The 27,835-nt window shown below is 37.4% G+C and overlaps 1 protein-coding gene across 3 annotated transcripts; it reads left to right on the top strand.

Annotated features, from left to right (window-relative positions):
- On the top strand, positions 1–27,216 carry LOC137951595 (actin-related protein 2/3 complex subunit 4). 3 transcript variants are annotated; one of them, XR_011112144.1, is made up of 13 exons: positions 1–441; positions 10,844–10,859; positions 11,063–11,133; positions 11,470–11,535; positions 11,618–11,754; positions 12,344–12,409; positions 13,562–13,614; positions 16,850–16,877; positions 23,208–23,282; positions 25,502–25,606; positions 26,652–26,741; positions 26,941–27,083; positions 27,173–27,216. XR_011112144.1 is itself a non-coding variant. In XM_068798359.1 (12 exons), exons 5-12 carry the CDS (start codon positions 11,752–11,754, stop codon positions 27,028–27,030), a joined length of 510 nt encoding a protein of 169 aa, XP_068654460.1. In that variant the 5' UTR covers positions 1–441; positions 10,844–10,859; positions 11,063–11,133; positions 11,470–11,535; positions 11,618–11,751; the 3' UTR covers positions 27,031–27,216. The 3 variants fall into 3 exon arrangements, 2 of the variants coding, with proteins under 2 accessions (XP_068654460.1, XP_068654461.1); XM_068798359.1 differs by having other exon boundaries at positions 26,941–27,216; XM_068798360.1 differs by lacking the exon at positions 10,844–10,859 and having other exon boundaries at positions 26,941–27,216.
- Positions 27,217–27,835: the final 619 nt, after the last annotated feature.

Genomic DNA, 27,835 nt, shown 5'->3' with positions numbered 1-27,835 from the left:
CACACCCTTCTCACGCCCCCCGCTCTCTCGTGTCCCTGCGCCCCCCGTGGTCTCTGCTCCTCTCTCGTCTCCACCGTCTCTCTCCGGTCTCCCTCCTACGGCCACCATCTCTCGCTGCGAACGTCATTTCGGCGTCCTTCTCTCTATGTCGGACTCTCTCTCCCTCTAAACCTCCCGCTCGCTTCTCCCACTCTCTTACCCCTCTCGGCCTCCCTCTCCTCTCTCTCTCTCTGCTCCCTCTCTTCTCACTTTCGGCCTCTCACTCCCTTCTCCCTCTCGCTATTCTCTTTTCCCCCAAAATACCTTCCGATTTCGTTCGATTTCCCCTATTTCGGTTTCGATTTTCTTCGATTTTGACATTTGGGCTTCGATTTATTAATTTCTACTTCGATTCGGCATCGATTTCACTTTTCGGCTTCGGTTTTCCCCAAATTTCAGAAGGTATGACTAAACCCAAATTTGTTTTCTGATTAAATTAGTGTTGTATTTGATTTAATTTTAGTTTCAGTGCCTAATTTGGGGTTTTTTGTGCATAATTGTCGGATATAGGGTTACGGTTTAGGGTCTAAATTTTTTATTAGGGTTAGGGTTTAGTGTTTTTAGGGTTTGGTGCTCTGTATTTAAGGGTTAAGTGTTTAGGGTTAAGGATTTATGGTATTGTTAGGGTTTAGGTTCTGGAATTAGGGTTTAGTTTTTTTTTTCAATTTTTTTTTTCAGTTTAGGTTTATTGGGTGATAGGGTTTAGGGTTTTTAAGATCTAGGGTTTTTTGTTTAATTTCTGGAATTAGGGTTTAGGGGGTCTAGGGTTAGGGTTTATCTCGATTAGGGTTTAGAGTTTACGGTGTTTAGTCCAGTTCAAACAAGGCTGAGTCGCCTACACGGGCGTCCATTAGCCAACGAGACCCGACCCCCATCACTGACGAGATACAGTTCGTAGTGACTGTGAAGTCATATGGGGCTCTACCAGGGTTGTTCGGTGAATTTGGACTTGATATGTGTGTGTGTGTGTCTTTGCATTGTTTAGTGCATCTGCAATGGAAATAGTTCGTAGTGACTGTGAAGTCATATGGGGCTCTACCAGAGTTGTTTGGTGTATTTGGACTTGGTGTGTGTTGGTGTTTGCATTGTTTAGTGCATCTGCAATGGAAATGGTTGATTAATTTTGAAATGTTTTAGAATGTTGTTTAAATTTTTTTGAAGTGCTATGAAATTTTTTTGCCATGTGGTGAGGAGATTCGGGTGTTATAAATATCTACCGCATGGTATTTTCTTATTTGTGGTTTTTGTTTATACCGTAATCAAATAGAAAACTCAAATGGTACATTTCTAGATTCAGGTCTCCTAACCTGAAACTGATAACTGCAGTTACTGCATTATCCTCGGGCCGGTATAATAACATACAGGTTCAGTAGGGGTGGGGCACTTTGAGTGAACAATATGAACCCACAATCACTCACAAATTTTAAGAAGTCTTTACATCTCAATGATCGGTTTTTACACCAGAAACCTTCACATTCTTACGCTGCCATAGCACATGGAGTCTGTAACCTTGCTGAAAATTTAGAGAAATCATTACCACATAGATCATTCCCATTGTGAAAACACAGGATGGGCAGAAATGATGAGATGGCATTTGAAGTCGCTCAGCAGCAAAGGCTAATTCTTTAAGCATACGTGAGATACATTTTTTTTTATAAATAATTATCTTCCTTTTATATGCTTTTAAGGAGATTGCAGTTCAAAAGGCACCTCTGCTCACTCATGGAAAGGTTCATTTGCAATCTTTAGAAAAATAATTTGATATACTCGCATCTCAATGACTGAAATAGCTTCATCTTTCTAGTTTAAACATGATAGCTCGGGAGTGCACCTTATGTGTAACAAAAGAACATTGCCAAGAGTTCGTTTGATACTCATCGGTCAGAAAACATATGTTTCAGTTGTTAAATGGTGGCAGCATAAAGTAATAATCAGGATGAATCGTTGCTTTGAAACCCATTTAAGTGTGTAGCTCCTTCGCTTTTTAAATATCCTAAGGACGAAGTCTTGTGTTTTTAGGCAGCAACTTGGCTTCCTATGTAAAACACAGACGTTTGATTGAATGAGTAGAGATGGATCCACATTGTGGTGTTAGGGACTTAAATGTAGAGATGCAAGATTTCACAACTGCAGAGGTCTTGGAAGGAGACCCAATTTTCCATCACCCAGAAACTTCCTACGTCAAATAGATCTTCAGCCGATGCATAAACCATCAATGGATCAAGATCAGGAAACAAAAACTGATCCAAAGGCCGTGAAATTAGACTACTGAAGATCTAACTGAGACAGAAGAGAAACCTACCAACGGGTCGTCTCCACAGACCGGTCCCAGAGACAATAAAGCGTGAGATCTCACGAGGTTTTTTTTCGATTTTCAAAGAGGGAAATGAAGACGGAGACTTCAATCTCGACTGAGTATACGGGCTTCAGTGCATCCAACCACTCACGAGTCATGACTCTGAATTTTTTCATGTGACATGGCAACATATGTGGAAGCCTTTAACTATTTACGTCAGCAAATTAGTCGCCCCTTTTTTTTGTTCTTTTCTCTCCTGGCAACAAATGCCTGGTTTCCCGCTCGTGACTCTGAATCTTCTTCCCAATAAAAAATAGTGAGATGTTTTACAGCGACAAATAGTACAATCTGCAACCATTTTGTACAATTGAGGTTTGCATGAGAGCAGAAGAGAGGAAGACGGAGGCTCGCTACTAGTTGGAAAAATCTCATTTTTCATGGCCGCAAAACTCTTTTGTTTTCTTCCTTCGTTTTCCTGGAGCGATTAACAACTTATCTTGAGACCAATAGACAGGGAAACTTATTTTGATACTCATTGGTCAGGAAACATAAGTTTCAGTTGTTAAATGGTGGCAGCATAAAGTAATAATCAGGATGAATCGTTGCTTTGAAACCTATTTAAGTGTGTAGCTCCTTCGCTTTTTAAATACCCTAAGGACGAAGTCTTGTGTTTTTAGGCAGCAACTTGGCTTCCTATGTAAAACACAGACGTTTGATTGAATGAGTAGAGATGGATCCACATTGTGGTGTTAGGGACTTTAATGTAGAGATGCAAGATTTCACAACTGCAGAGGTCTTGGAAGGAGACCCAATTTTCCATCACCCAGAAACTTCCTACGTCATATAGATCTTCAGTTGATGCATAAACCATCAATGGATCAAGATCAGGAAACAAAAACTGATCCGAAGGCCGTGAAATTAGATTACTGAAGATCTAACTGAGACAGAAGAGAAACCTACCGACGGGTAGTCTCCACAGACCGGTCCCAGAGACAATAAAGTGTGAGATCTCACGAGGTTTTTTTTCGATTTTCAAAGAGGGAAATGAAGATGGAGACTTCAATCTCGACCGAGTATACGGGCTTCAGCGCATCCAACCACTCACGAGTCATGACTCTGAATTTTTTCATGTGACATGGCAACATACGTGGAAGCCTTTAACTATTTACGTCAGCAAATTAGACGCCCCTTTTTTTGTTCTTTTCTCTCCTGGCAACAAATACCTGGTTTCCCGCTCGTGACTCTGAATCTTCTTCCCAATAAAAAATAGTGAGATGTTTTACAGCGACAAATAGTACAATCTGCAACCATTCTGTACAACCTAGGTTTGCATGAGAGTAGAAGAGAGGAAGACGGAGGCTCGCTACTAGTTGGAAAAATCTCATTTTTCATGGCCGCAAAACTCTTTTGTTTTCTTCCTTCGTTTTCCTGGAGCGATTAACAACTTATCTTGAGACCAATAGACAGGGAAACTTATTTTGATACTCATTGGTCAGGAAACATAAGTTTCAGTTGTTAAATGGTGGCAGCATAAAGTAATAATCAGGATGAATCGTTGCTTTGAAACCTATTTAAGTGTGTAGCTCCTTCGCTTTTTAAATACCCTAAGGACGAAGTCTTGTGTTTTTAGGCAGCAACTTGGCTTCCTATGTAAAACACAGACGTTTGATTGAATGAGTAGAGATGGATCCACATTGTGGTGTTAGGGACTTTAATGTAGAGATGCAAGATTTCACAACTGCAGAGGTCTTGGAAGGAGACCCAATTTTCCATCACCCAGAAACTTCCTACGTCATATAGATCTTCAGTTGATGCATAAACCATCAATGGATCAAGATCAGGAAACAAAAACTGATCCGAAGGCCGTGAAATTAGATTACTGAAGATCTAACTGAGACAGAAGAGAAACCTACCGACGGGTAGTCTCCACAGACCGGTCCCAGAGACAATAAAGTGTGAGATCTCACGAGGTTTTTTTTCGATTTTCAAAGAGGGAAATGAAGATGGAGACTTCAATCTCGACCGAGTATACGGGCTTCAGCGCATCCAACCACTCACGAGTCATGACTCTGAATTTTTTCATGTGACATGGCAACATACGTGGAAGCCTTTAACTATTTACGTCAGCAAATTAGACGCCCCTTTTTTTGTTCTTTTCTCTCCTGGCAACAAATACCTGGTTTCCCGCTCGTGACTCTGAATCTTCTTCCCAATAAAAAATAGTGAGATGTTTTACAGCGACAAATAGTACAATCTGCAACCATTCTGTACAACCTAGGTTTGCATGAGAGTAGAAGAGAGGAAGACGGAGGCTCGCTACTAGTTGGAAAAATCTCATTTTTCATGGCCGCAAAACTCTTTTGTTTTCTTCCTCCGTTTTCCTGGAGCGATTAACAACTTATCTTGAGACCAATAGACATGGAAACTTATTTTGATACTCATTGGTCAGGAAACATAAGTTTCAGTTGTTAAATGGTGGCAGCATAAAGTAATAATCAGGATGAATCGTTGCTTTGAAATCTATTTAAGTGTGCAACTCCTTCTCTTTTTAAATACCCTAAGGACGAAGTCTTGTGTTTTTAGGCAGCAACTTGGCTTCCTATGTAAAACACAGACGTTTGATTGAATTAGTAGAGATGGATCCACATTGTGGTGTTAGGGACTTAAATGTAGAGATGCAAGATTTCACAACTGCAGAGGTCTTGGAAGGAGACCCAATTTTCCATCACCCAGAAACTTCCTACGTCAAATAGATCTTCAGCCGATGCATAAACCATCAATGGATCAAGATCAGGAAACAAAAACTGATCCAAAGGCCGTGAAATTAGACTACTGAAGATCTAAATGAGACAGAAGAGAAACCTACCGATGGGTCGTCTCCACAGACCGGTCCCAGAGACAATAAAGCGTGAGATCTCACGAGGTTTTTTTTCGATTTTCAAAGAGGGAAATGAAGACGGAGACTTCAATCTCGACCGAGTATACGGGCTTCAGCGCATCCAACCACTCACGAGTCATGACTCTGAATTTTTTCATGTGACATGGCAACATACGTGGAAGCCTTTAACTATTTACGTCAGCAAATTTGACGCCCCTTTTTTTTGTTCTTTTCTCTCCTGGCAACAAATACCTGGTTTCCCGCTCGTGACTCTGAATCTTCTTCCCAATAAACAGTGAGATGTTTTACAACGACAAATAGTACAATCTGCAACCATTCTGTACTACTGAGGTTTGCATGAGAGTAGAAGAGAGGAAGACGGAGGCTCGCTACTAGTTGGAAAAATCTCATTTTTCATGGCCGCAAAACTCTTTTGTTTTCTTCCTCCGTTTTCCTGGAGTGATTAACAACTTATCTTGAGACCAATAGACAGGGAAACTCATTTGAGCCTTGTTCAGCCCAAAAGTGATCTTCCCTCAGTCGATCCCAACTACTCATTCCCAACACAGTTTCACCGCCACCTTCAGTCAATTTTAAAAAACAATGAAAACAAAAAAGAAAAACAAAAGTCTTTCCTGCAAAGCTAACAACAATGTCATTCATAGCAATGTATGAATATGACAAAATGGAAATGATCTAAATACCTTAAATGAAATAAAATCTTCTACAACTCTCAAATGAGTGAGAACATAACTTTAACCTTGATTTCGATATGAGCTATGATGAAACAAAAGATGAGAGAAGATGCAGTTATACCCTTGATTTTGGATATGGTTTACATGAAACAAAAAATAAGAGAAGACTGAAAATCGTAAGAATTGAAATTTTTTCCAACAACCATGCTGTACCTAAACATCAGACACCAATATATACAGAAACGAAGCAAATAATAAATGATAAAGAAATTATTAAGGAGTCACCCACCCACTTTTGATGTCATTTGGGAGAAGGGTCTATGAGGAGGGGCGGTAACGTCGATGGCATCGACAGGATGTATTTTCTCTTGTGGCTGGCACCAACGACAATGAAATGTTTAACATTCCATGTAGGATAGCATTCCACATGTACGAAATTTACTTTTAGATGGGTGTATTGAAAGGTGAGAAGGAGATTGTTGTTCATTATTTGTCTGTTCCACCTAGACGCCATGTCGCTACAGGTAAAATATTTTACCTGCCCAAGCAAGTGAACTTAGCAATTTGTTGAACGATTCACCTGTGACTTGGCAGCACTCGTGGAATCCTTACACTATATTGTTAGTCCACAATGAAGTAGAATGAATTCCCCCCGCATTACCTAATTCATTAGATAAATAGGTTAGGGGGGGGGGGGGGGTAGTCCACAATGAACCTGGACTGAAGTGAAAAATTCAATTCATCGTAATGAATTGATTAAACTTTAACTCATCCTTGGGTGTTAGTGTAGACGAGTTCAAGTGCACTGGAAAACAGATTCCAGTGTTAGGGCCCCCAAATGAAAAGTATGATATAAACAAGAGAATGAGTAACCTTTTATAATATACTTAAATATAACATACCTAAACAGATAATTAACCAAAATAAACTTGGTTACTACACTTATAAGTGATTTAACGTATAGTATTAGAATATATTAATATCCTAATTAATGAAACATCCCAATTTGAAAAAAACATGTCACTCTTTTTTTTTTATGTATTCTTTAATGGGAATAAGATGTGATTAACGATCAAGCATCAAACTTTTTTAAGAATGTAACAAGTGAGGATGAGTTATTGGCAGTACTTCCGATTTATCATCCAAAAGAATAATATGAAAAGTAGCTTAACAAATCCTGGCAAGTGCACCGTGTACAAAACTAAGGTAAGGAAAACAGATGTATTAAAAGGTTAACTTTTATGCATGTATGAACCACCCATTCTAAAACATCATGGTTGAGATACAAATGACTACCAATCATAGTCATCTGAGGATAACTGCACAGCTGATGGCGGAGATGATTTCAGGCCATTTTAAATCAGCGGCCCGTCTACATTGGAAAATCGGGTGTTGAGCACAAAGTATTGTCAATATTTTGCGCAAAACTACTCAAGCATAATTACACATTCTAGAGTAAAATACATATCACAAATCATCATGCCTTTTTCCGGAGTGAAGATAAATCAACTACAGGTACTGAAAGATGCACAAAAATCTAGAAAACGCAACAGATAAATTAAGTATTAAGAGATTACCTGTTCTTCAAATGAAACGACTCGTGGCTGAATCTGGGTCAGGGCATAGAGCGCAATCTCTTTCTGCGACTCATGATCTAGCCTACCCAGCTCCTGCGCAAATGTCATCAACAGCTGCCTCGAAACCACCAAAGGAACATCATCTGACACCATCGAGTTACCGAAGAAAAAAAATATAAAAAAATATGCATCAAAGATGCTCTAAATCGAAGCTAGATATAAAAATAAAAAATTCATACGCAAACAACAGTAAAGGGGACTTTCAGAATTTACTGTGATCAATGAATTTTTTAGCTTCAGCTGTGTCGTTGGAAGCAAATACGGAAGCAAGTATCAGCTTGTACTGCTCGATTTTTTGCCTATGATCTGCTATTGAAGCAGCGTTCGCAAGGGCGCCCTCCAGCGTCGAAACCCTGTCCTTTCCCGCTCTCAGAGTGCGGAGATCCTACTTCGCCCTTTCCAAGGGCAAATACACAGCAAAAAACATCATTTTAAACACCTTTTTCTTGTACGATAAAAACAGTATTGAGTAAGATACATATAAATCACGTCATATGGGAATTTCCAGTATTTTTCATTTTTGCTCTTGACAATTTACATATCATTTAAACCTATTTTTTTCATGGATAAAATTTATTTTATTTAATATTAAATTTTATTAATATAATCTTGTTTAAAATATTATAAAAAATCATACATATTCCTCTAACAAATAGTTAATACAAAGTTTGTGTCAAGTGAGTTAAATCATGCAATATAGTGGAAGGATTCCACGAGTGCTGCCAAGTCATAGGTGAAGAGTTTACTTGTGACGTTGCATGTACACAACAAATTGCTAAGTTCACTTGCTTAGGCCGGTAAAATATTTTACCAGTAGCGACATGGCGTCTAAGTGGAACAAACAAATAATGAACAACAATCTCCTTCTCACATTTTTATACACCCATCCTAAAGTAAATTTTGTACTTGTGAGATGCTATCCTATGTGGAATGTTTTCATTTCATTGTTGTCGGTGCCGGCCAGAAGAGAAAAATACATCCTGCCGATGCCATCAACGTTACCGCTTCTCCTCACAGACCCTTCTCCCAAATGACATCAAAAGTGGGTGGGTGACTCCTTACTAATTTCTTCATCATTTTTATCCGTTTCGTTTCTGTATATATTGGTGTTTGATGTTTAGGTACAACATGGTTGTTTCGTCAAAGGAACAATTTTCAGTTCTTATGATTTTCAGTCTTCTCTTATTTTTTGTTTCACGTAAACCATATCCGAAATCAAGGTTAAAACTGCGTTCTCACTCATTTGAGAGCTGTAGAAGATTTTATTTCATTTAAGGTATTTAGTGTAGACATCATTTCCATTTTGTCATGTTCATATGTTGATATGAAAGACGTTAACTTTGCAGGAAGGGCTTCTGTTTTTTTTTTTTCTTTTCATTTTTTTAAAACTGTCTAAAGGTGGCAAGAAAACGGAGGAAGAAAACACAAGAGTTTTGCGGCCATGAAAAATGAGATTTTTCCAACTAGTAGCTAGCCTCCGTCTTCCTCTCTTCTACTCTTATGCAAACCTCTGTTGTACAAAATGGTTGCAGATTATACTATTTTTTGCTGTAGAACATCTCACTGTTTTTTATTGGGAAGAAGATTCAGAGTCACGAGCGGGAAACCAGGTATTTGTTGCCAGGAGAGAAAAGAACAAAAAAAGGGGCGTCTAATTTGCTGACGTAAATAGTTAAAGGCTTCCACGTATGTTGCCATGTCACATGAAAAAATTCAGAGTCATGACTCGTGAGTGGTTGGATGCGCTGAAGCCCGTATACTCGGTCGAGATTGAAGTCTCCATCTTCATTTCCCTCTTTGAAAATCGAAAAAAACCTCGTGAGATCTCACGCTTTATTGTCTCTGGGACCGGTCTGTGGAGACGACCCGTCGGTAGGTTTCCTTTCTGTCTCATTTAGATCTTCAGTAGTCTAATTTCACGGCCTTCGGATCAGTTTTTGTTTCTTGATCTTGATCCACTGATGGTTTATACATCAGCTAAAAATCTATTTGATGTAGGAAGTTTCTGGGTGATGAAAAATTGGGTCTCCTTCCAAGAGCTCTGCAGTTGTGAAATCTTGCATCTCTACATTTAAGTCCCTAACACTACAATGTGGATCCATCTCTACTCATTCAATCAAACGTTTGTGTTTTACATAGGAAACCATTTTGTTGCCTAAAAACACAAGACTTCGTCCTTAGGGTATTTAAAAAGCAAAGGAGCTACACACTTAAATGGGTTTCAAAGCAACGATTCATCCTGATTATTACTATGCTGCCACCATTTAACAACTGAAACTTACGTTTCCTGACCAATGAGTATCAAACAAACTCTTGGCAATGTTCTTTTGTTACAAATAAGGTGCACTCCCGAGCTATCATGTTTAAACCAGAAAGATTAAGCTGTTTCTGTCATTGAGATGCGAGGATATCAAATTATTTTTCTAAAGATTGCAAATGAACCTTTCCATGAGTGAGCAGAGGTGCCTTTTGAACTGCAATCTCCTTAAAAGCAGATAAAAGGAAGATAATTATTTATAAAAAACAAATGTATCTCACGTATGCTTAAAGAAGTTAGCTTTTGCTGGTGAGCGACTTCAAATGCCATTTCATCATTTCTGCCCGTCCTGTGTTTTCACAATGGGAATGATCTATGTGGTAATAATTTCTCTAAATTTTCAGCAAGGTTACAGACTCCATGTGGTATGGCAGCGTAAGAATGTGAAGGTTTTTGGTGTAAAAACCGATCATTGAGATGTAAAGACTTCGTAAAATTTGTGAGTGATTGTGGGTTCATATTGTTCACTCAAAGTGCCCTATCCCTACTGAACCTGTATGTTATTATACCGGCCTGAGGATAATGCAGTAACTGCAGTTATCAGTTTCAGGTTAGGAGACCTGAATCTAGAAATGTACCATTTGAGTTTTCTATTTGATTACGGTGTCTACAGAGCTAGATTTCACTTTTCTATGACACTCTCTACTCTCATTTATTGATTATAGTATCTGTCCTTTATGCTTTTAAACCTAAAGTTCAGTTTTATAATTATTGTTTCTAAAAACTATGTTTTCGGTTTTATGATTTAACAGTTTTTTGATGATTTAACAGTTGAAGTTTCTTCTCTGTCTCTGTCTCTGTCTCTGTCTTTGTCTCTTTCTTTGTTAATAGGGTTTATGTATATTTAGGACTTTTCAATCTATAAAGCTACGATTTGGGTTACATTAAATACAGTTTTTTATTTGATTAAAATCACACATATTTAGTGTTATTGATTTCCTTTATTTAGTAGTTTTTTGTTTTGTATTTTCATTTTTCCAGACAGGAATTTAATCAGGTGGGCAGGATGCATAGCAAAAAAACTCCCATTTTATTAGTGGAAAGCATGATATCTGACCATTAAGTCTCTAAACCTAAAAACTCAATTATATTCTATATTTTTTTCTTTATGTTGTTATTTTATTTGCTTTATTTTTATTCTTAGCAATTTTTTTGTTTAACTTTTTGAATTCTGCTGGTCATTGATTTTGTTTTTGGCAGCAACTAAAACTTAGAGAAGGATCATCCTTTTGGTTCACTGCCTTACATTTGTCGACAGTGGCACACATCAGGTAAGTTAGGCAACTTCGTTGTTATTTTTTGTTGCACTTAAAAAATTCTAATGATAGCTGGTTTTAACCAGAAAAAGGTTGTTATTTGGATTTTATTATTTCTGTAATTTTTCCATTTACATTTGGATTTGTTCAATGTGGCTGCTTTATTATACCTTATCCTTATTGGACATTTAAGTTAGTGCGGTGCAAATAATAATCTTTGAAATGTGGGCACCTTTTTTGGAATGGATTTTATTTAATCAATATCACTTTCTATTATTTATGAATATTTTATTTGTTATAATATTATTGCATATAAACGTATTTAATCGTGATTGCCTGCACAATGGATAGGCACCATTGCTAGTTACATCAATGTGGACGGTTCGATTAGCGAATTACATGTGAACTTCAGATGAGGTACTGCGTGCAATTCTGCATGGGTTAAATTTGAACCATCCAGCCATTAGTTTGATAGCCAGATTGATTTTTAAACCGTCAGGTTTCTGTAATGCCGGGATTTGATGAAACAAGCACAGACTTCTTAGACTCTTGTGGGTTGCTGTGGCTTTCTGTCTCCTTCTGTTGCACTGATCGCTCTGCCATTGCGTGATTTCTGTCTCTCTTCCATCCTACATGGTAAGTTAACACTTTGATCTTAAATTGAATTCTAATTTCTCTGAGCTGCAGATAGAGTTGACTGATTCATAACCTGTTCACTTCACTGGGGGTAGATATGAAGTTGCCCCTGTGTTATGTTTTTACTTGAATTTTTATGATCAGGACAGTGAATTAGGCTTTGATGTAAATTTTTTATACAGTTTATTACTGGTGGCCTGACATGTGTGAGTTAGGGGTCAGTTTTAATTGTTTATTGGGAAAACATCATCGGAGAGACTTAATTTCTTCTGTTGTTTTGGTAGGAATCTCAGAAAGATATTGTGCTGAATGAGTAATCTGGTTATCTAGGTTTGTAGTTTGGAAGAGACACTTTGGATGTTTCTTCGTCTGAGTAAGATTTGTTTTGGGTCAATGGTTTGGATACAAGCTAGCAGTTGCAGATCTCTCCCTTTACTACTCCTTTTCTTCATCTAGGATGGTTTTAGCTTCTTTTTTTTCCCTTCTGTGTGTGATTTGTTTTAGTAAAGTTTGTGAATAATCTCTTTTGTCTGTACTGCCATTTACCTATTGCATATGGTTTTTAATATGTCTTTTGGATCTAATTCAGGCATATACATTGAGGTTGTACTTGACATGCATTAGGAATACGTTAGAGGCTGCCATGTGTCTACAGGTATGTGCCATTCTTTCATGATCGCTGTAATTGACATGTATGCTCTAATTATTGACATATTATTTTTATACCTTGTTTTTTGAAAAAGAATTTTATTTGTACTAATTAATAGTAGTGCTAAAGAGGTATTTGATTTTGTTATATCAATGGATTGTGAATGTTATCTTCTAAGGCTGTGTAGAATATAAGATATGTATCAACAGTATACTTTTTTGTTCTTTTCCCCTGTTGCACTTGAATGCCATTCTTTAGTTGTAGACACTTAGGTCAATCCTTAAATTTATTGAGGTGCTTGGTGATGGGTAAGTACTATGTGCCCCTGAAATATGGAACAAAGCCTACATGTCCCTGAAAATGTTACCGAAGTTCCTTGTTTTTGCCATTTAATTATAGCACTAAAAGATCGATATACCCTTGTAGAAGTGGTAAGAATGACTTGTGGGCCTATGTATCACTCTTTTACTATGGATCCATGATCAATGAAATGGAATCTACTCAAAAGCTACGTGTTGGAATAGTGACAAGCATTTTGATTTATGTTACTCTCAGTGATCCCACATCAGTTGTGTGGACACATACTTAAGAAGCCATAAATGCGTCCACTAGTCATAATATCTCCTTCACGATGGTGCTTCATTTATTTAAATACTACAATTAAATATTAATAGACAACATGTAATGCTAGTAAAACTGGAAGGATGAATTCCACTTGGAATATTAAGAAGTTACCCTATAAAAAGTTTTTGAAAAGTGTCCACTGGAAATTTTAGAAGCGGTAACCAGTGATAAGTCACTAAACTTGAAATCTTAACCATTAGTTTTTATTGATGTACACGTTTAACTCACGTAACTTGTGAATCTTGTTCTTCTTTTCTGTAGTACTTATCTTATATGTATGGCATGTATGTGATAATGGCTGTCATAATGGATCTTCTTGTTTTTCTTAGGACTCTTACCATTTAAGCCTTTTAATCTGGTGATCTTATGTTTTATTTACTGCTACTTCTATTGCATGTGAGATGCACAATGGGATGCAATTTTCTACTATTTCAGCAGTTGTGCAGGAGGATATACGTAAAGCCGTGATTCATGAAGCAAATTACTTCCTATTTCTGATGATACTTATTTAAATAATTGGCTGCTTCTTTGTAGAACTTTCCTTGCCAAGAAGTTGAAAGACATAACAAGCCAGAGGTTGAATTGAAGTAAGTCTCTTTGCAGCTTCATGAGTTTCATATTGACGTGTAAGTGTTTTTGGTTGTGTGTATTGAACAGAGGGAGGGGTGCTTCTTGAACGAAAGTTTGATATTGAACTCTTATTAGTTGTTTCAGCAACAAACTTTCATTATGAGCATCTCCATTGTTGACACTCTGGGCGTATTTTTATGTTGAAGAGGGATGCTTCTTGATTGAAAGTTAGTTGTTAACAACACCTATCAGTTATTTGAATAACAAATTTTTATTTTTGGGCATCTCTTCCTCCACCACTGCCAACATTGTGCTTGTCTTTTTGTGTTTGTGATGTTTCTTGAATGAAAGGTTGTTCTTAGCAACACCTAATGGTTGTGTGAAGAACAAAATTTTATTTGTAGGCATTCCCTCCTTCACTATTGCCAACACCATTGTGTGTGTTTCTAAGAGAGGGAGGGATACTTCTTGAATGAAGATTTTTTCTTAATAGCAATTACAAGTTCATTTTCGCAGAGGGGGACGAAGAGGAGGGATGCTTCTTGAATGAAAGGTTTTTCTTAATAACACTTGTTCGCAGAATAAACTTTCATTTAAGGTCATCCCGTCCTCCACCACCAACACCATGTGTATATGTGGGTGGGTTGGAGGGTGGTGGTGAAGGAGAGATTCTTTTTGAATGGAAGTTTTTTTCTTAATAACACTTTTAAGTTGTTTGAAGAAAAAAGTTTCATTAAGGGCATCTCCCTTCCATCACCTCTGACACCATGCCTGTGTTGAAGAGAGGGGAAGATACTTCAAAATTTAATATTTGAAGAGCAAATATTCCTTCAAGAGCATCTCTCCTCTTCTTCCCCATCACCAAGACCACGTATTGAAGAGGGAAGGATGCTTCTTGAATGTAGTTTGTACTTATCAGTTGTTTGAGTTACTTTTAATGGCATCCCCACCTTCTTCACCATTGCCAACATCATGTATGTGTGTGTGTGGGGGGGGGGAGGTGCGCTTTATATCAGACTTTAATTTTACAGCATCCTCCTCTTCTTTGCCTCCTCATACACTATGGTTTCATGTGTGTATATATAGATATATTTACATACATGTGCGTGTGTGGGTGTGTTGAAGAGAGGGAGGGTTGCTTCTGGAGTGAAAGCTTGTTCTTAAGCACATTTATAAGTTCTTTGGAGAACAAATTTCGTTTCAGGGCATCCTGCCTCCATCACTGCATACGTTATTGGTGATTGTATATCTGTGTGTGTGTGTTGAAGAGACAGAAAAATGTTGCCTGAATGAAAATTGGTTCTTAATAGCACTTTTAAGTTGTTTGGACAACAAACTATCTCCTCTCCTTCACCATCGCCAACACTGTGCCTATTTGTGTCTATTGTTTTTTCACTAAGCATTTATTTCTTGTAACACTTATCAGTTGTTTCATTTAAGAGCATGTCCCTTCTACCATCGTCAACACTGTGTATGTGTGTGGGTTGAAGGTGCAGAGATGTTTTTTGGATGAAAGTTTGTTCTTCAGTTCATTGACAAATTTTGATTATAAACATCTCCTCTATTCACCTCATCACCATCTAGAGAAAACAGACTAACAAACATACACACACACATACATATATTTTGAAAAAAATAGCTCTCATATAGTGGACTAGTAACCATTAATCGACTGTTTATGAACAAACTTTCATTTAATAGTATTCCCTTCGCTCTCTCTCTACCACTACCACTACCACTACCACTACCAAAAGAAAATACACACACAATTAAGGCAAATCTATGACACTGTTCTGCAATTCAGTCCCCTTTCTAGGGTCTGCATCATGCTTAGTTGAGTGAGGAACATAAACCAAGTTAATAAGGAACATATTGGATTTCCTTGAGGAAAGGAAGTAAATGAAAAGGAGGGGTAGAGCGTTGCTAGTGGAAGTCACTTTGTACTTTTCTTCCATTTGAAGGGGTATATTGAATTTCCTTTGGAAAAGTCTAAGATCTTGAAGAAGATTTTATTATAAGCTCCCATAGGATCCACCAGATCAAGGGGGTGAAAGAAAGAAAGCAAAGATCTATTTCATGATTCTTTGATAGTTCCCCTGATCTAGCTGCTTGGATTGCCTTTTCAGCTCATTTTGAGGTTAAATCAAGGAGGCCATCAGAGGAAGAGACTTGAAAGTATGGTACTGGATTTTGCTGGTGTTATGAGCTGCTAATGCATACCAGTTTTGCTTGATAAAAGCATAGTACAATCTGGGAACTCAAAAAGCCAACCCAAGAAAAGTGTTTTGGTGAATGATCTCTTCTATAAGCAGAGGATCGTAGATCGTATTGTTCTTCAAAGGATTTTTCCTTTCTCTGATAGAGGCAAGAGCGCACATTAAAATTTTAGGTTCTAGAAGTGTGAGAAACTAAGATAGAATGCCAAACCTATTGATCAAGAACCCCAGACCTTGTATGAGAACTGGCTGTGAACAGGCAGATGCTTAACTGATTCAATGTTATTACCACAATATTTGCAATGAGGGTCAAAAATTTTGGAATACATGCTTTTCAAGATTGTTCATTGTGCAAAGCTGATTCTCAGCAGCATAGCAATTGAAGAATTTCCTAAAGAAAAAGGACTTTAGGAAGTCCCATGAGCTTCCAAATAAGAGAGGGGGCCAAGTATCATTTAGCAGTAAGTGTGTTCTGGTAATAGGACAACAATTAGATCACTCTGCATCAACTAATATTAAGTATTTTGGCAGCATCATTATTTCTGAAATAGAAAGAATTAAGGAAAGTGATCACTTGGTAGCTTTAAGTTCTTAGGTATGTCCTTAATTGCAGACTCCAACTTGATAGATTAAGAGTTTAAGAGTGGAGCTGGAGTGCGCTTTTAATTCTAAACACAAAAAATAGGTATCAACTTGTGAATGGCTATTGAAAGGCTGACAAGGGTCATTTGTAAGTTTGAGAGATCAGCTTTAGGAAGGACTGAGGGCAAGGCCAATGTAGGTGTACAGAAAGCACTGATGAGAGATTTATGAAAGTTCTGGAAAGTTCTATTCTTTCTGATTTGTTGCAGTTACATAGCTCAAAAACATCCATCCACGTAGCAATTATACCCCTCAAGGAGAGAAGGGTCATCAATCAAGTAGCCTTGGATTAACATTTTACTGTTTTGATAACCATTGTTGTTCTTTCATGTATCTACTAGTCAAGTTGTTTATTTTTTCTGAGGTGCTCTAACATGCGGCTTACAACTTGCAGGACTAGCTCAGAACTGCTGTTGAATCCAGTAAGGACAATTTCCTTGGATAGTATTGAGTCAATATAGTTTTTATGCTTTTGCCATTGATGTGTCTTAATAGCTGTTATGAAATGAAATTGCTTAATAGGTCTTTTATGTTGTTAAATAATTGTTAGCTTTCCCCAATCTACTCAAGGCTGATCTATATACTTGCATGAAATCTTACAAAGATGTTTGTATCTTGATTTTTCTCCTCTGACATGGCAAGTTGTGAAGATAAATGATCAGAATTTTTTTTTTTTAATGTCATCCTCTTTTATGTCAATTTTGAAGGATGATGGCATCAATTGTTTTTGCAAATGTAATGTTTCCACAAGCCACATCAAAAACCATGTCATCAAAGAAGCGATAACATAGCATTTGACTTGTCATTATTATTATTATTTGAAATCTTGTGCTGAAATTGGTACTGCAAATGCCAAACTCATTGGAAGAATTGCTTAAAAGGTTACTGGGTGTGGTGAATACTGGATTTAAAGTGTGTTGATAGTACCAATGTTTCATCGGTCTATTTATTCTCTTCAACTGTTTGACAGTTAAATACCCTGTGAGATGATGCTCAAACAACCCAACTGAATAAGATCAAACAACAAAAAATCCACAGTATTGAGCATGAAACTACGTCTCCATTCAGATAGGACATTTTTTTTTCTTTGAAATGAATGTGCTATTATTTTAGAAAAACAAGAGAATACAATTTAGTGGGACCCTCCCTTTACAACAAGAGATTGGAGGGAGGCCCCCTGCTTGACAAGTTTGTCAGCAAAGGAATTTGCCGATCTAGAAACATAAGCCCAAAAGCAAAAAATTATAGAATTTATATCAGAAATTTCGGGGTGCAATAGAGGAAGAGCACCAGCCAATAACGACCTTAGAATCTTCCTCAATGAGCAAAGGACTGTTGAGGTGATCTTGATAAATAATGAGCCCTTGAAGAAGGGCAAAGACCTTCGCTGATGTGGAGTCAGATATTCCCAAAGGCACTGGGTATGTGATGAGAGGAGATCTGCCCCAGAGCTCTGGAAGACACCACCTAAACCAGCTGCTCCAGGATTGCAAGGGTGCTACCATCAATGTTAGGTTTGATGGTTTCCGGTGGAGGCTTCCATTCAATCTTAGCTGGATATTTGGAAGGGGCAGATATTTGGGCAAGAGCATGCCAATTAATCCGAAGGGGGACATCTGAAAGGTTAGCAAATTCCTTCCTTGTGCGAAGACACGAAAAGACATGCCCAAAAAGCAATTGATGTCTTTTACACTGCTATATTTGCAATTGAATCTTCGATTGTTCCTCTCAATCCAAAAGCATATGTGCTAGGCATGCCAAAAGGAGCAACTTTCCCAATTTCGGGATAAAAATCCCCAAGAGCAACAAGTTCCGATTAGATCATTAGGGGAACAACTTTAAAAATATAGAGCTGGCAAAGGCTGCACGGATTGAGGTTGTCCCTCCTGTGGAGGTTGTCTAGTTTGTTCATGCAGGCATTTTAGAGGAAATTTTTTACTTTGTTAGGGGTGGAGAGTCTCCAAGCAACAACAGCTTCATGCTCAACGCGGCAAACACTCCATCCCCTAATGTGCACGTATAAGTTGCTGTTATCTGCAGGCATCCAAATAATCTTGTCTTGAACATGGTTCCTGATTTTGATGACTCCAATATCATTAAGCGGCAAACCTTAGAGGTTTCCTCATCATTAAGACCATGGCGAAAATGGAGATTCCGCGCACTAGTATCCCAAGCGGCAACAACAGTAGCATCTTGGTGACCGATAACAAGGTATTGTAATGATCTTTATTGGCCCCACTCCACTCCACCAGTCATTCCAAAACTGGATTTTACAGTCATTTCCCATAAAGTAGTGTACAACCGGTTCAAATACAGGTAGGAGGAGAAACAAGGATCTCCAGAGAGGGGATAGCCAATGATACCTTCCTCAAGTCCATCAGTTGCCATCCCAACGAAGCTTTGAAGCAATCATAGGTAAAGTTCTTCATGTGGAGTGCCTGTCAAGGTAAAATTCTCTCGGCTGCCGTATTGAGAAGAAGAGGTCATCCCTCGGTGGATCCCATATGTCCATTCTGCAACTCTGAAAATGAAACTACTAGCCATATTCTTCTCCATTGCAACTTTTCCTGGAAGGTGTGGATCAACATTCTTGGAAAGTTTGGTTTTCAGTTCTGCATGGCGGCTGATCTGCTTTCGTTCAGTAAATCTCTCATGGGTACCCTTTTGCCGAGTCTTGGAAAGATGATGCTCTCTGTATGTGCTAGTTTTATCCCCGTCTTTGGAATGAGCGAAATAGAAGACGTTTTGATGCAAAAAGTGAATCTCTAGACCGAGTTGTGGACAGAGTGGTTGGGCAAATATCAACTTGGCTATTAACCAAGAAAGCTTTCTCTCCTTACCTGGGTTCCTCCATTCGTGAAAATTGAAAAAACTAGGCATTGATGCACATTGGGAAAAAGCCTCCGGTCATGAAAGAATGGTCTCCTCCTGATCTGGTTTCCTATAGTTAAATTTTGACGGTTCGTCTCTTGGCAACTTTGGTATTTCTGGTTTTGGAGGAGTTATTTCAAACCATTCTGGTAATCAGCTCTTCACTTATGCCGGTCCCCTTGGTATATCAGACTCTACGTTTGCTGAATTGCACGGTCTCCTCTCCGGTCTTCGTATCTTCAGAGATAAATGTAGGGGACCTCTCCACATTGAAGGTGACTCTAAAGTGGTGATAGGTTGGTGTGAGAACGCATCTTCTCCTCCGTGGAGGCATTGGGATATATTTAAAGAAATTTTAGATATTACCTCAATTGTTCCTTGTATTTGGTTTCACATTCTGAGATCCGCAAATTCGGCGGCTGATGTGCTTGCCAGGCAGGGAGCTACCCTAAAATCACTGGTTGTAAGGGGCTCCCTCAAATTTTGTAATTCTCTTTCGTTTTATTAATACATCTTCTTCTTCTTCTTCAAAAAAAAAAAAAATACTTTCCATTTTGGTATCGTAGTGTTATTCTTATCTCTGTATGACTCCTCCCTATAAACTTCTTTGACGAGAAGATTTTAACTCCTGGACAGGCTAAATGAAGAATGTAAGTAATGTGTCTTTTTTTTATAAAACTATTACTTTCATTCTTTGGTGATAAAAGGGTCTTCTCTGGAATACTTAAAACAAATTGATATTCATGTCATTGACTTAAAAATCAATAATGAATAAACTCAGACTTGTGAAACCAATTTAAAATTCAATATCACGGCTCTTGGGTTCACTTAAGGCACTAAAAGTTGGCAGTTACAGTTCTGATTTCTTAAAGAATCTAACTCTTAAAATTGGTACTCTTTGTTCTGACTTATGGCGGATATTGACCAAAGAAAGTCAGTAATATGATTAATGGCTTGGTTGATGGTAGACGTATTCACAACACTGACTTCAATGTGAGATTAAAAAAATGACACGTCAAATGATAATAATTGACCAGTAACAAAACATGTAAAAATGTTTTCTCACGGCAGATGTGCTTAGAAGAAGGGGCCACCCATCTATTGACCCCTTATGTCCTTTTTGCAACGCTGAGGCTGAATCCACTAGCCATATTCTGCTACAGTGCCAGTTCTCATGGAATGTGTGGACCTCTGTCCTATGCAAGTTGGGGTTGCAATTCTGTATATCTGCTGATCTAATCTCTTTCAACAAGTCGATCTTTGGCTATCCCCTTCTTGGTCTCGGTAAAGTGATGATCTCCGCTTGTGCCAGTTTTGTGTCGTGGAGGCTTTGGAATGAACATGACCGAAAACGTTTCGATGCTAAAAGTGAATCTGAGGTAAGAGTAGCGGAAAGGGTGACGGGGCAAATCTCCATATGGCTTCTGACTAAGAAGTCCTTTACCTCTTTCAAGGGTACCTCTATTCGTGATAGTTGGAACAATCTGTTAAAGATGCACTTTGGGACCAAGTAATGAAGGAGTTGACTACCCTGGAAGTTGGTTACCTAAAGTTGAATTTTGATGGCTCCTCTCTCGGCAATCCGAGGATCGCTGGATTTGGGGGAGTGATTTTGGATCCATCTGACAATCGGTGTTTCTGTTATGTTGGCCCGTTAGGCATCTCCGATTCAACGTCGACTGAGCTATATGGCCTCCTTAGTGGGCTCCGTGTGTTCAGAGACAATTGCAGTGGTCCCATTCGCATTGAAGGGGACTCCAAGGTGGTCATTGGATGGTGCGAGCGTGCTTCCCCTCCTCCATGGCGGCATTCGGACATCTTTCGGGAGATCTTAGGTATTACCTCACTCTCTTGTATTTGGTCTCACATTCCGAGATCTGCAAATTCGGTAGCAGATATGTTTGGCAAGCAGGGAGCGTCCCTTCAATCTCTTGTTGTTAGGGATCTGCTCCCTTTTCCTTTGTAATTTTTCTCTTGTTAATATAATACATCTTTATAAAAAAACATGTAAAAATGTGAGGTATACAAATATTTTTGGTTGAATGTCATTCTTCAAATTTGGCATACAAAAAATCAAACTTAAAAAAAAACACCCGTATCAACCTAAACCATGTGGTAGTAAAGATTAGCATGATCATCTTTTGGTTAATTTGTCGAAGAGTTGAAAGTTTCTTTAACTACCTATTGAACAAAAAGTATCTCAATAAATTCAAGTCCTTCCATTCAATCCAAAAACATCATGCAATTACATGTTCATGTTCAAGTATGTCCTGGGAACGATAAGAAGCTTAGGCAACCGATGTACATCATCAAGGAGAACCTCTCTCTATATATTTTTTTGTATTGCGGACCTCTTTTTATTTATTTATTTATTTATTTGAAAAGTAACCTATAATAATTTTATCCTTCCAATGACTGTGGCAACTAATTAAAAAAATTCAAGATATGAAATGAAATAATTAAATAGAGCTTAGGGGAAATGTCAAAAAAGGAAAGGAAAGAAAAAACTTGAGGGAATAGGTTAGGCTAGAAAAAAGCTAGGGAGCAATTTGAGATGATCAACTCTATTAAACTAAAGACAATTGACAGCATGATAATGAACATCAGTGTGATTGAAAATCCTAAATGATGGAAAAGACTTGAAATTGCTCATCTCAACAGGAGAAATAACCGTATGTGGCAGGATCTCTTAAACAGAATCTGTGTCTCCAATCCATCCAATTCCAGGGAGGAAAAATATTTCATGTTTATGCAGTCTAAAACAAACTTTCAATTAAACAAAGATTACTTCTGTGATTTCATATTTCATCATTTTCTTTTGTTAATCTATTCACGGGATTATCTCAAGTGCATAATCCAATGTGTTTTAGTCTCTTACCTCACCTGTAGTGTATAAAGCTTCTCCCCCTTTTCCTGTTTGGTGAAATATCTAAGTTGGTCTCTGAAAAATGTAAACTGCATATACAAGTCTGATAAATTCTGATATGTATTTTCATAAGTATACTGAACTTTTTTGAAGTAGACACGAGCTTAGTGAGATAACTTTTAGATTCAGTAAGGACAGTTCAACTAGGCTGGTTTGCCATCAAATTCACCATCACAATGGAAGCTCTAAAAAGACATGGTCAAGTAACAACCGCACTACTACTTTTTAGATGAAAGAGAAGTGTACTCTCAATGCAGTTAGAGAAGCTCTAAAAAGACATAGTAAAGTGATAACATCCTTTTCCACATAAAGGGAAGGTATTTTATTGTAACACAATTAGTCTGCAAACCATATATAATCTGCATGGTTTGGAGTTGTTTTTTAGTTTATATGTAGTGTATTTAGAGTAACACTGAAAAAAATTATATTTGAAGTATTTAACTAATAAATATGCATATTTAGTTGCACAAGAATTTGCTCTCTTTCTGTTAACCAATTGATATCCAGCAAACTCATTGTCTGGGTGATGGCATGTGATTCATTCCTTTGCAGTTCTCAAGTTCTTGTGCTTCAAATTTTCTCAAAAGAATGTGAAAAACATCGTTCACTTCTTCAGGCTTTTTCACTCTTAAGTATTCTCTTATTGGGGATTTATATAAATCTCTCTCTCTCTCTCTCTCACTCTCTTTATGCTTTGAATTTTTCTGTTTAGTTGTTATTTTGACATTTGCTATGTAGAACCAAAAGTATGAAAGCCAGAGAGAATCAAAGTAATGTTATAAAGTCTGTAGAATAAAAGGGAGGAGAAACGTGAAGAATTGATTATTTCTAATCCCTTGTCTATATATGTTATGTTCTGTATTCCAGTCGTGAGGCTTTCATGAGTCAAGGTCCAATTATATTTGTGTATAAACATTTTAGGTCTAATTATCATCCATTGATTTTAATTTTCCAGATATTGATATGCCGCAATGAGGCCGAAAAATGCTTGATTGAGACGTCAATTAACTCTCTTCGCATGAGCATCAAGGTAGAATTTATTTATTTGCTATTTCTTTTTGCACTTCTTCTCTCGAGCTCACCATTAGCATTGATATAGGTTGCATTTGTGCAAGCGATAAAAGTTGTATTGGCAGAAGTACTTGTCAGTGTCTTTGATAACTAAGACTCAGGTGTTTGAAAATCTGAGACATCTTGGTTGAGATGGCCCGTATGGCATTAAACAGAATTATTATGAATGCTATAAGGACGTGACACCCCACAAAAAGAAATTTGATAAATATGAAAAATCATAAAAAATTTCCAACCTATCCATGTATATGTTGTGAAAAATTCATGCAGTAATTAGAAAAATTGATATACATCCATTTTGAGCAAAGTAATCTTGTTAATGTCTGCTTCAATTGGGGGAAAACGTGATAACTATGTTTTAGAATGCCAAAAGATTTATAAAGATTGCAAAAAAACACTAAAATCTAGTGGATCTGATTGTATAAAACAGGATACTAAAAACTGAAAAAAATGAAAAACTACTCATATATGCTTTTGGTTTGCCTTCATAGGATGGTGTATAGAAGAAATTAAACATATGATTTGTAAAGACAATGAATATAAACAGAATAGAATCATGATACATCTCTACAGGCCACAAATTCATCTTTTAATCAACGCCTGCCAAATATCAAAAGTTAAAAACACAGGGAGCTCCAATAGCTTTTGTAGTTATGGACCTCAATGATATTTTACGTGTATCATATTTGCTGCTGTTGTTATTTTAATGAAATAATAACAATTTGTTGGAGAGGACTCTAGCGATTGTCCTAGGCTAGTGCTCTAGGCAAAGACTTGTGGTTGAAAACACTGAGAGACATATCATGAGATGAGGGACATTATTTCTGAATTTCAGACTTTTCGGAGTAATGTACTGAGATCAGCCAACTGAGTAGTTGACTCTTTAGCTAAAGAGGGTGTCCTTCTAATCTGTCATTCTAGGGGGTCCCCTTTGTATCATTTTGTTCCCTTAGCTTCGCTTTCGAATAAAATTTTCACCTTCTTAAAGAAAAATATTGAGGAAGACTTGAAATCATGTCCTATGTTTAGTATTTTACGTTTATATTTATTTTATTTTTCATTTTTCTATAATTAAAAAATATATTTGTTGAGTTCTTGGGTTGAGCCTGGTTTTATCTCAAATGACTAGCCACTTTGGAGGCCTATTGCTCAACTTTATAACCCATTAAATTTTCTTCTCATTTTTCAATATTGGACTTTTTTCCACTTAACACTCCCCCTCAAGTCCAGCTTACACATAACAGGCCTGAGATGTGAGCACAAACCCTTCATGGAGCCCACAACACACAAATTCCTACCTTATGGAGCCCACAACACACAAATTCCTACCTTATGGAGCCCACAACACTCTTACCTTATGGAGTCCACAACACAAGGGTAACCTAGGGAGCACAAATTGGCCTTTAGCCCAAATGCACAACCTACTCTGATACCATGTTGAGTCTGGTTTTATTTGGGTTGAGTCTGGTTCCATCCCAAAATGACTAGCCACTTAGGAGGCCTATTATTCAACTTTTTAATTTATTTAACTTTTCTTCTCATTTTTCAATGTGGGAATTTTTCCCACTCAACAAAATCATATTTGAGTGCTTAATGGAAGCCCAACCATTACTTGGGTCATTATACCTAGAATGCCCCCTTGATGTTCTGGTCAAGTTTGGTCTTGTTCTTGAGTTTGGAGGGTTTTGGGGCTCCTAGGAATTAAACAAAACAAGAGAATCAATCATTTGGCAAAGTTTTTCAAAATGTCGTGCGAAGTCATAACACAATAGGTTGAATAATTTAGTTGTGGTGGAAGTGTTGCTGTTGGCATATAAGAAAACAATTGTTTAAAAACTGACTTTGTGTGGTGGATGGGTCCAGTTCAATCCAGATTAACTGGGTTTGACAGTTGAGTTTGCTGCAGTGATGTCATTATTTAAAAAAAAATAAAAAAATGCTAGATAACTGGATAGAACCTTGTCCAGTCGAGCTCAGTTCAACCGGCCAGTCCAATCCAGGTTTATATAACACTGCAGTAAATATTTACAAGGAATCTAGAACTAGCTCTCAAGAATGTTTCTCATATTAGCGCTATCATGGTCTGTTCCAAAGGATGATGCACAGAGTCTGTGGAAAGTTGCATTTTCGGTTATATTTTTTAAATTCTCATATTGATATATATACCTTCTTCTATAGGTAAAGCAGGCTGATGAGCTGGAAAACATACTAACGAAAAAATTTCTTCGGTTTTTGTCAATGAGGGCAGAAGCTTTCCAAGTCCTGAGAAGAAAACCAATACAGGTATTCTATCTGGAGCTATAGTGTTTTAGCTACCTAAAAATGCTTTTATGTGCATATAACTCTGTACTTTACCCACCAGTTACATCTAGCGATCATGGACATTTTCAATCCCCAGAAAAACAACATTTAATCACTTCCCTAATAACTGATTTGGTAGTTCAGTCTATTTTCTGAACACTTTCCTGATGTTCTTGTATTTATTTTCTTCATCTCTGCGGAATTTTTACTCGTTACTGTTCCATAAATTGGCTTAGTATCAGAGGTCTAATCACCTTGGGACCAGGTGTTTCCTTAATTATTTTGGGCCAAATCAGATTTTGACAATCTTTCAGTGAGAACTTTGAGCTAGAAACAATGCAGTTTCTGTCAGATCTCAAAGTAAATCTTTGGTTGTTGTTTTAGTTAGTTTCATTTTATGGTCCGTCATCAAGCTAAAGAAAAAACACATCATGGTCCTTTATGAAACTTTGTCTTATCAGGTCACTGAGGTATTGACGAGGATTCTCAAATATTGCAGAACAGAAAGAATGTGATACGATGAGATAGAATGCAATAGAAACAAAGACAAGGAACTGGTTACCTACTCCTAATGGTCAAAGCGAGCCTTTGAATTCTTAATTTTAAATTAAAGAATTAAGAATTCATCAAATCTCCCCAAGTAGGATTCGAACCTACGACCAGTCAGTTAACAGCCGATGCTGCAGCTGTCAATTGTCAGTCTGTTAGTAACCATTCTTTTTGGGTGGTAACAAAAATTACGGTCTCAGCGCCACTCAAGTCTTCACTTTTCTCCCTCTCTCTCTTCCTGCTTGATGCTATTTGAGCTTTTTTTTTTTTGTTTGTTTGTTTTTGGGAGCTGAATTCTATATCTATCTCTTCTACACTTTTCATTTTGTTGACATTGAATTTTATAATGTAAATTACAGCAATGTTGTAAATATAGTGGAAAAATGGCAAGGGAAAAATAATAGTGGTCAGAAATTATCAGTGTGATTGTACATACTAACACAATCTTTTATGTTTTATGCTTCTGTTGCTTTCACAGGGTTATGATATTAGCTTTCTTGTTACAAACTATCACTGTGAAGAAATGCATAAACATAAGCTTATAGATTTTATTGTACAATTTATGGAGGTGAGAACTCTTTGCAGTCATTATCCTTTTCTGTTGTTTGTTGCACTACTTTGTTTTCATGGGGTGGGGGAGAAGGCTTAAAACTTTCATCTTCATCCTTTTCAACTATATGGGTGAAATGTTTAATTCTTTTGAGTTTCTGTCACTGAGGGGATACTTCTATATTAGGGCGTTCAACACTTTCTTTCTGAATTCGCAGGACATTGACAAGGAGATCAGTGAGTTGAAAATGTCTGTAAACACCAGAGGACGGCTAGTGGCAACAGAATTTCTGAAGCAGTTTATTTAAGAACTAGCCAACGAGGATGGTCTCACCTGATCTCTTTAAATGACTGGACTATAGTTACAGACTCATCGCTCTTGAGCTATTGTGTTGGAAACTAGTTGATTTGTTTCTGAGTCCATTAATCTTCTCCACTCTGATGCTGTAGGCTGTAAAACATTCTTCCATACTGCAAGGAAGCATTTGGCAGAAGCGAATCTTCTTCTGATCGAACAACCCCATCACTTCTCATAAACTTTTTAGTGTGCATATTTGTAGAAAGCCACCCAAAAGCTCGATTGCAGCTAAGACTTGCGTTTCTGAAACTGGTATAAACTTTTGCGCTGTCCTTCTTCATTTCCATTTGCTTATGCACTCTAGCATTTCCGGTACAAGCTTTAATAATGGAGAGGAGTGCTGGTTTATACTCTATTTTACACTGTTCTAGAACGGATTTGGCTAGAAGGGCTTTTATAAAATGATATAATGTTACGTTACCACTGAAACATTCTGATCGAGACTTTATTTTTTTATTTTGAAATGTCTCAAAAAATTGAGATGTCCTTTCGTTACCAAAACAGTTTGGCTTGTTGTATTTGTTGTGTTGCCTTAAAAATTAAAAGAAAATTTTAATTATAAAATATAAAAAATACTTAAATATAATCTCAAAAAATATTTTATTACAATCGCATATTAAACACCCATATAATGAAATGAGTTAATAAGACACAATAGGGTTTAGGGTTTAAGGTTTAGTAAGTCTACCTTAATCCTTAAACCCTAAACACAGTTGACACGAATGGTAGTGTGTCAACCCTAACCCTTAAACCCT

The sequence above is a fragment of the Aristolochia californica genome, unplaced genomic scaffold (assembly GCF_029961685.1).
Source record: "Aristolochia californica isolate CCGP_79_NKW_82.1479 unplaced genomic scaffold, dmAriCali1.0.hap1 SCAF_15, whole genome shotgun sequence".
Classification (NCBI taxonomy): domain Eukaryota; kingdom Viridiplantae; phylum Streptophyta; class Magnoliopsida; order Piperales; family Aristolochiaceae; genus Aristolochia; species Aristolochia californica.
This window is presented reverse-complemented; position numbering and strand designations above follow the sequence as displayed.

Bases quoted from the DNA above. Each gene is read 5' to 3' on its own strand.
- LOC137951595 (XM_068798360.1), top strand. The intron at 12,410-13,561 runs GTATGTGCCATT...GCTTCTTTGTAG, and splicing joins AGGCTGCCATGTGTCTACAG to AACTTTCCTTGCCAAGAAGT. The intron at 25,607-26,651 runs GTATTCTATCTG...TTGCTTTCACAG, and splicing joins TGAGAAGAAAACCAATACAG to GGTTATGATATTAGCTTTCT.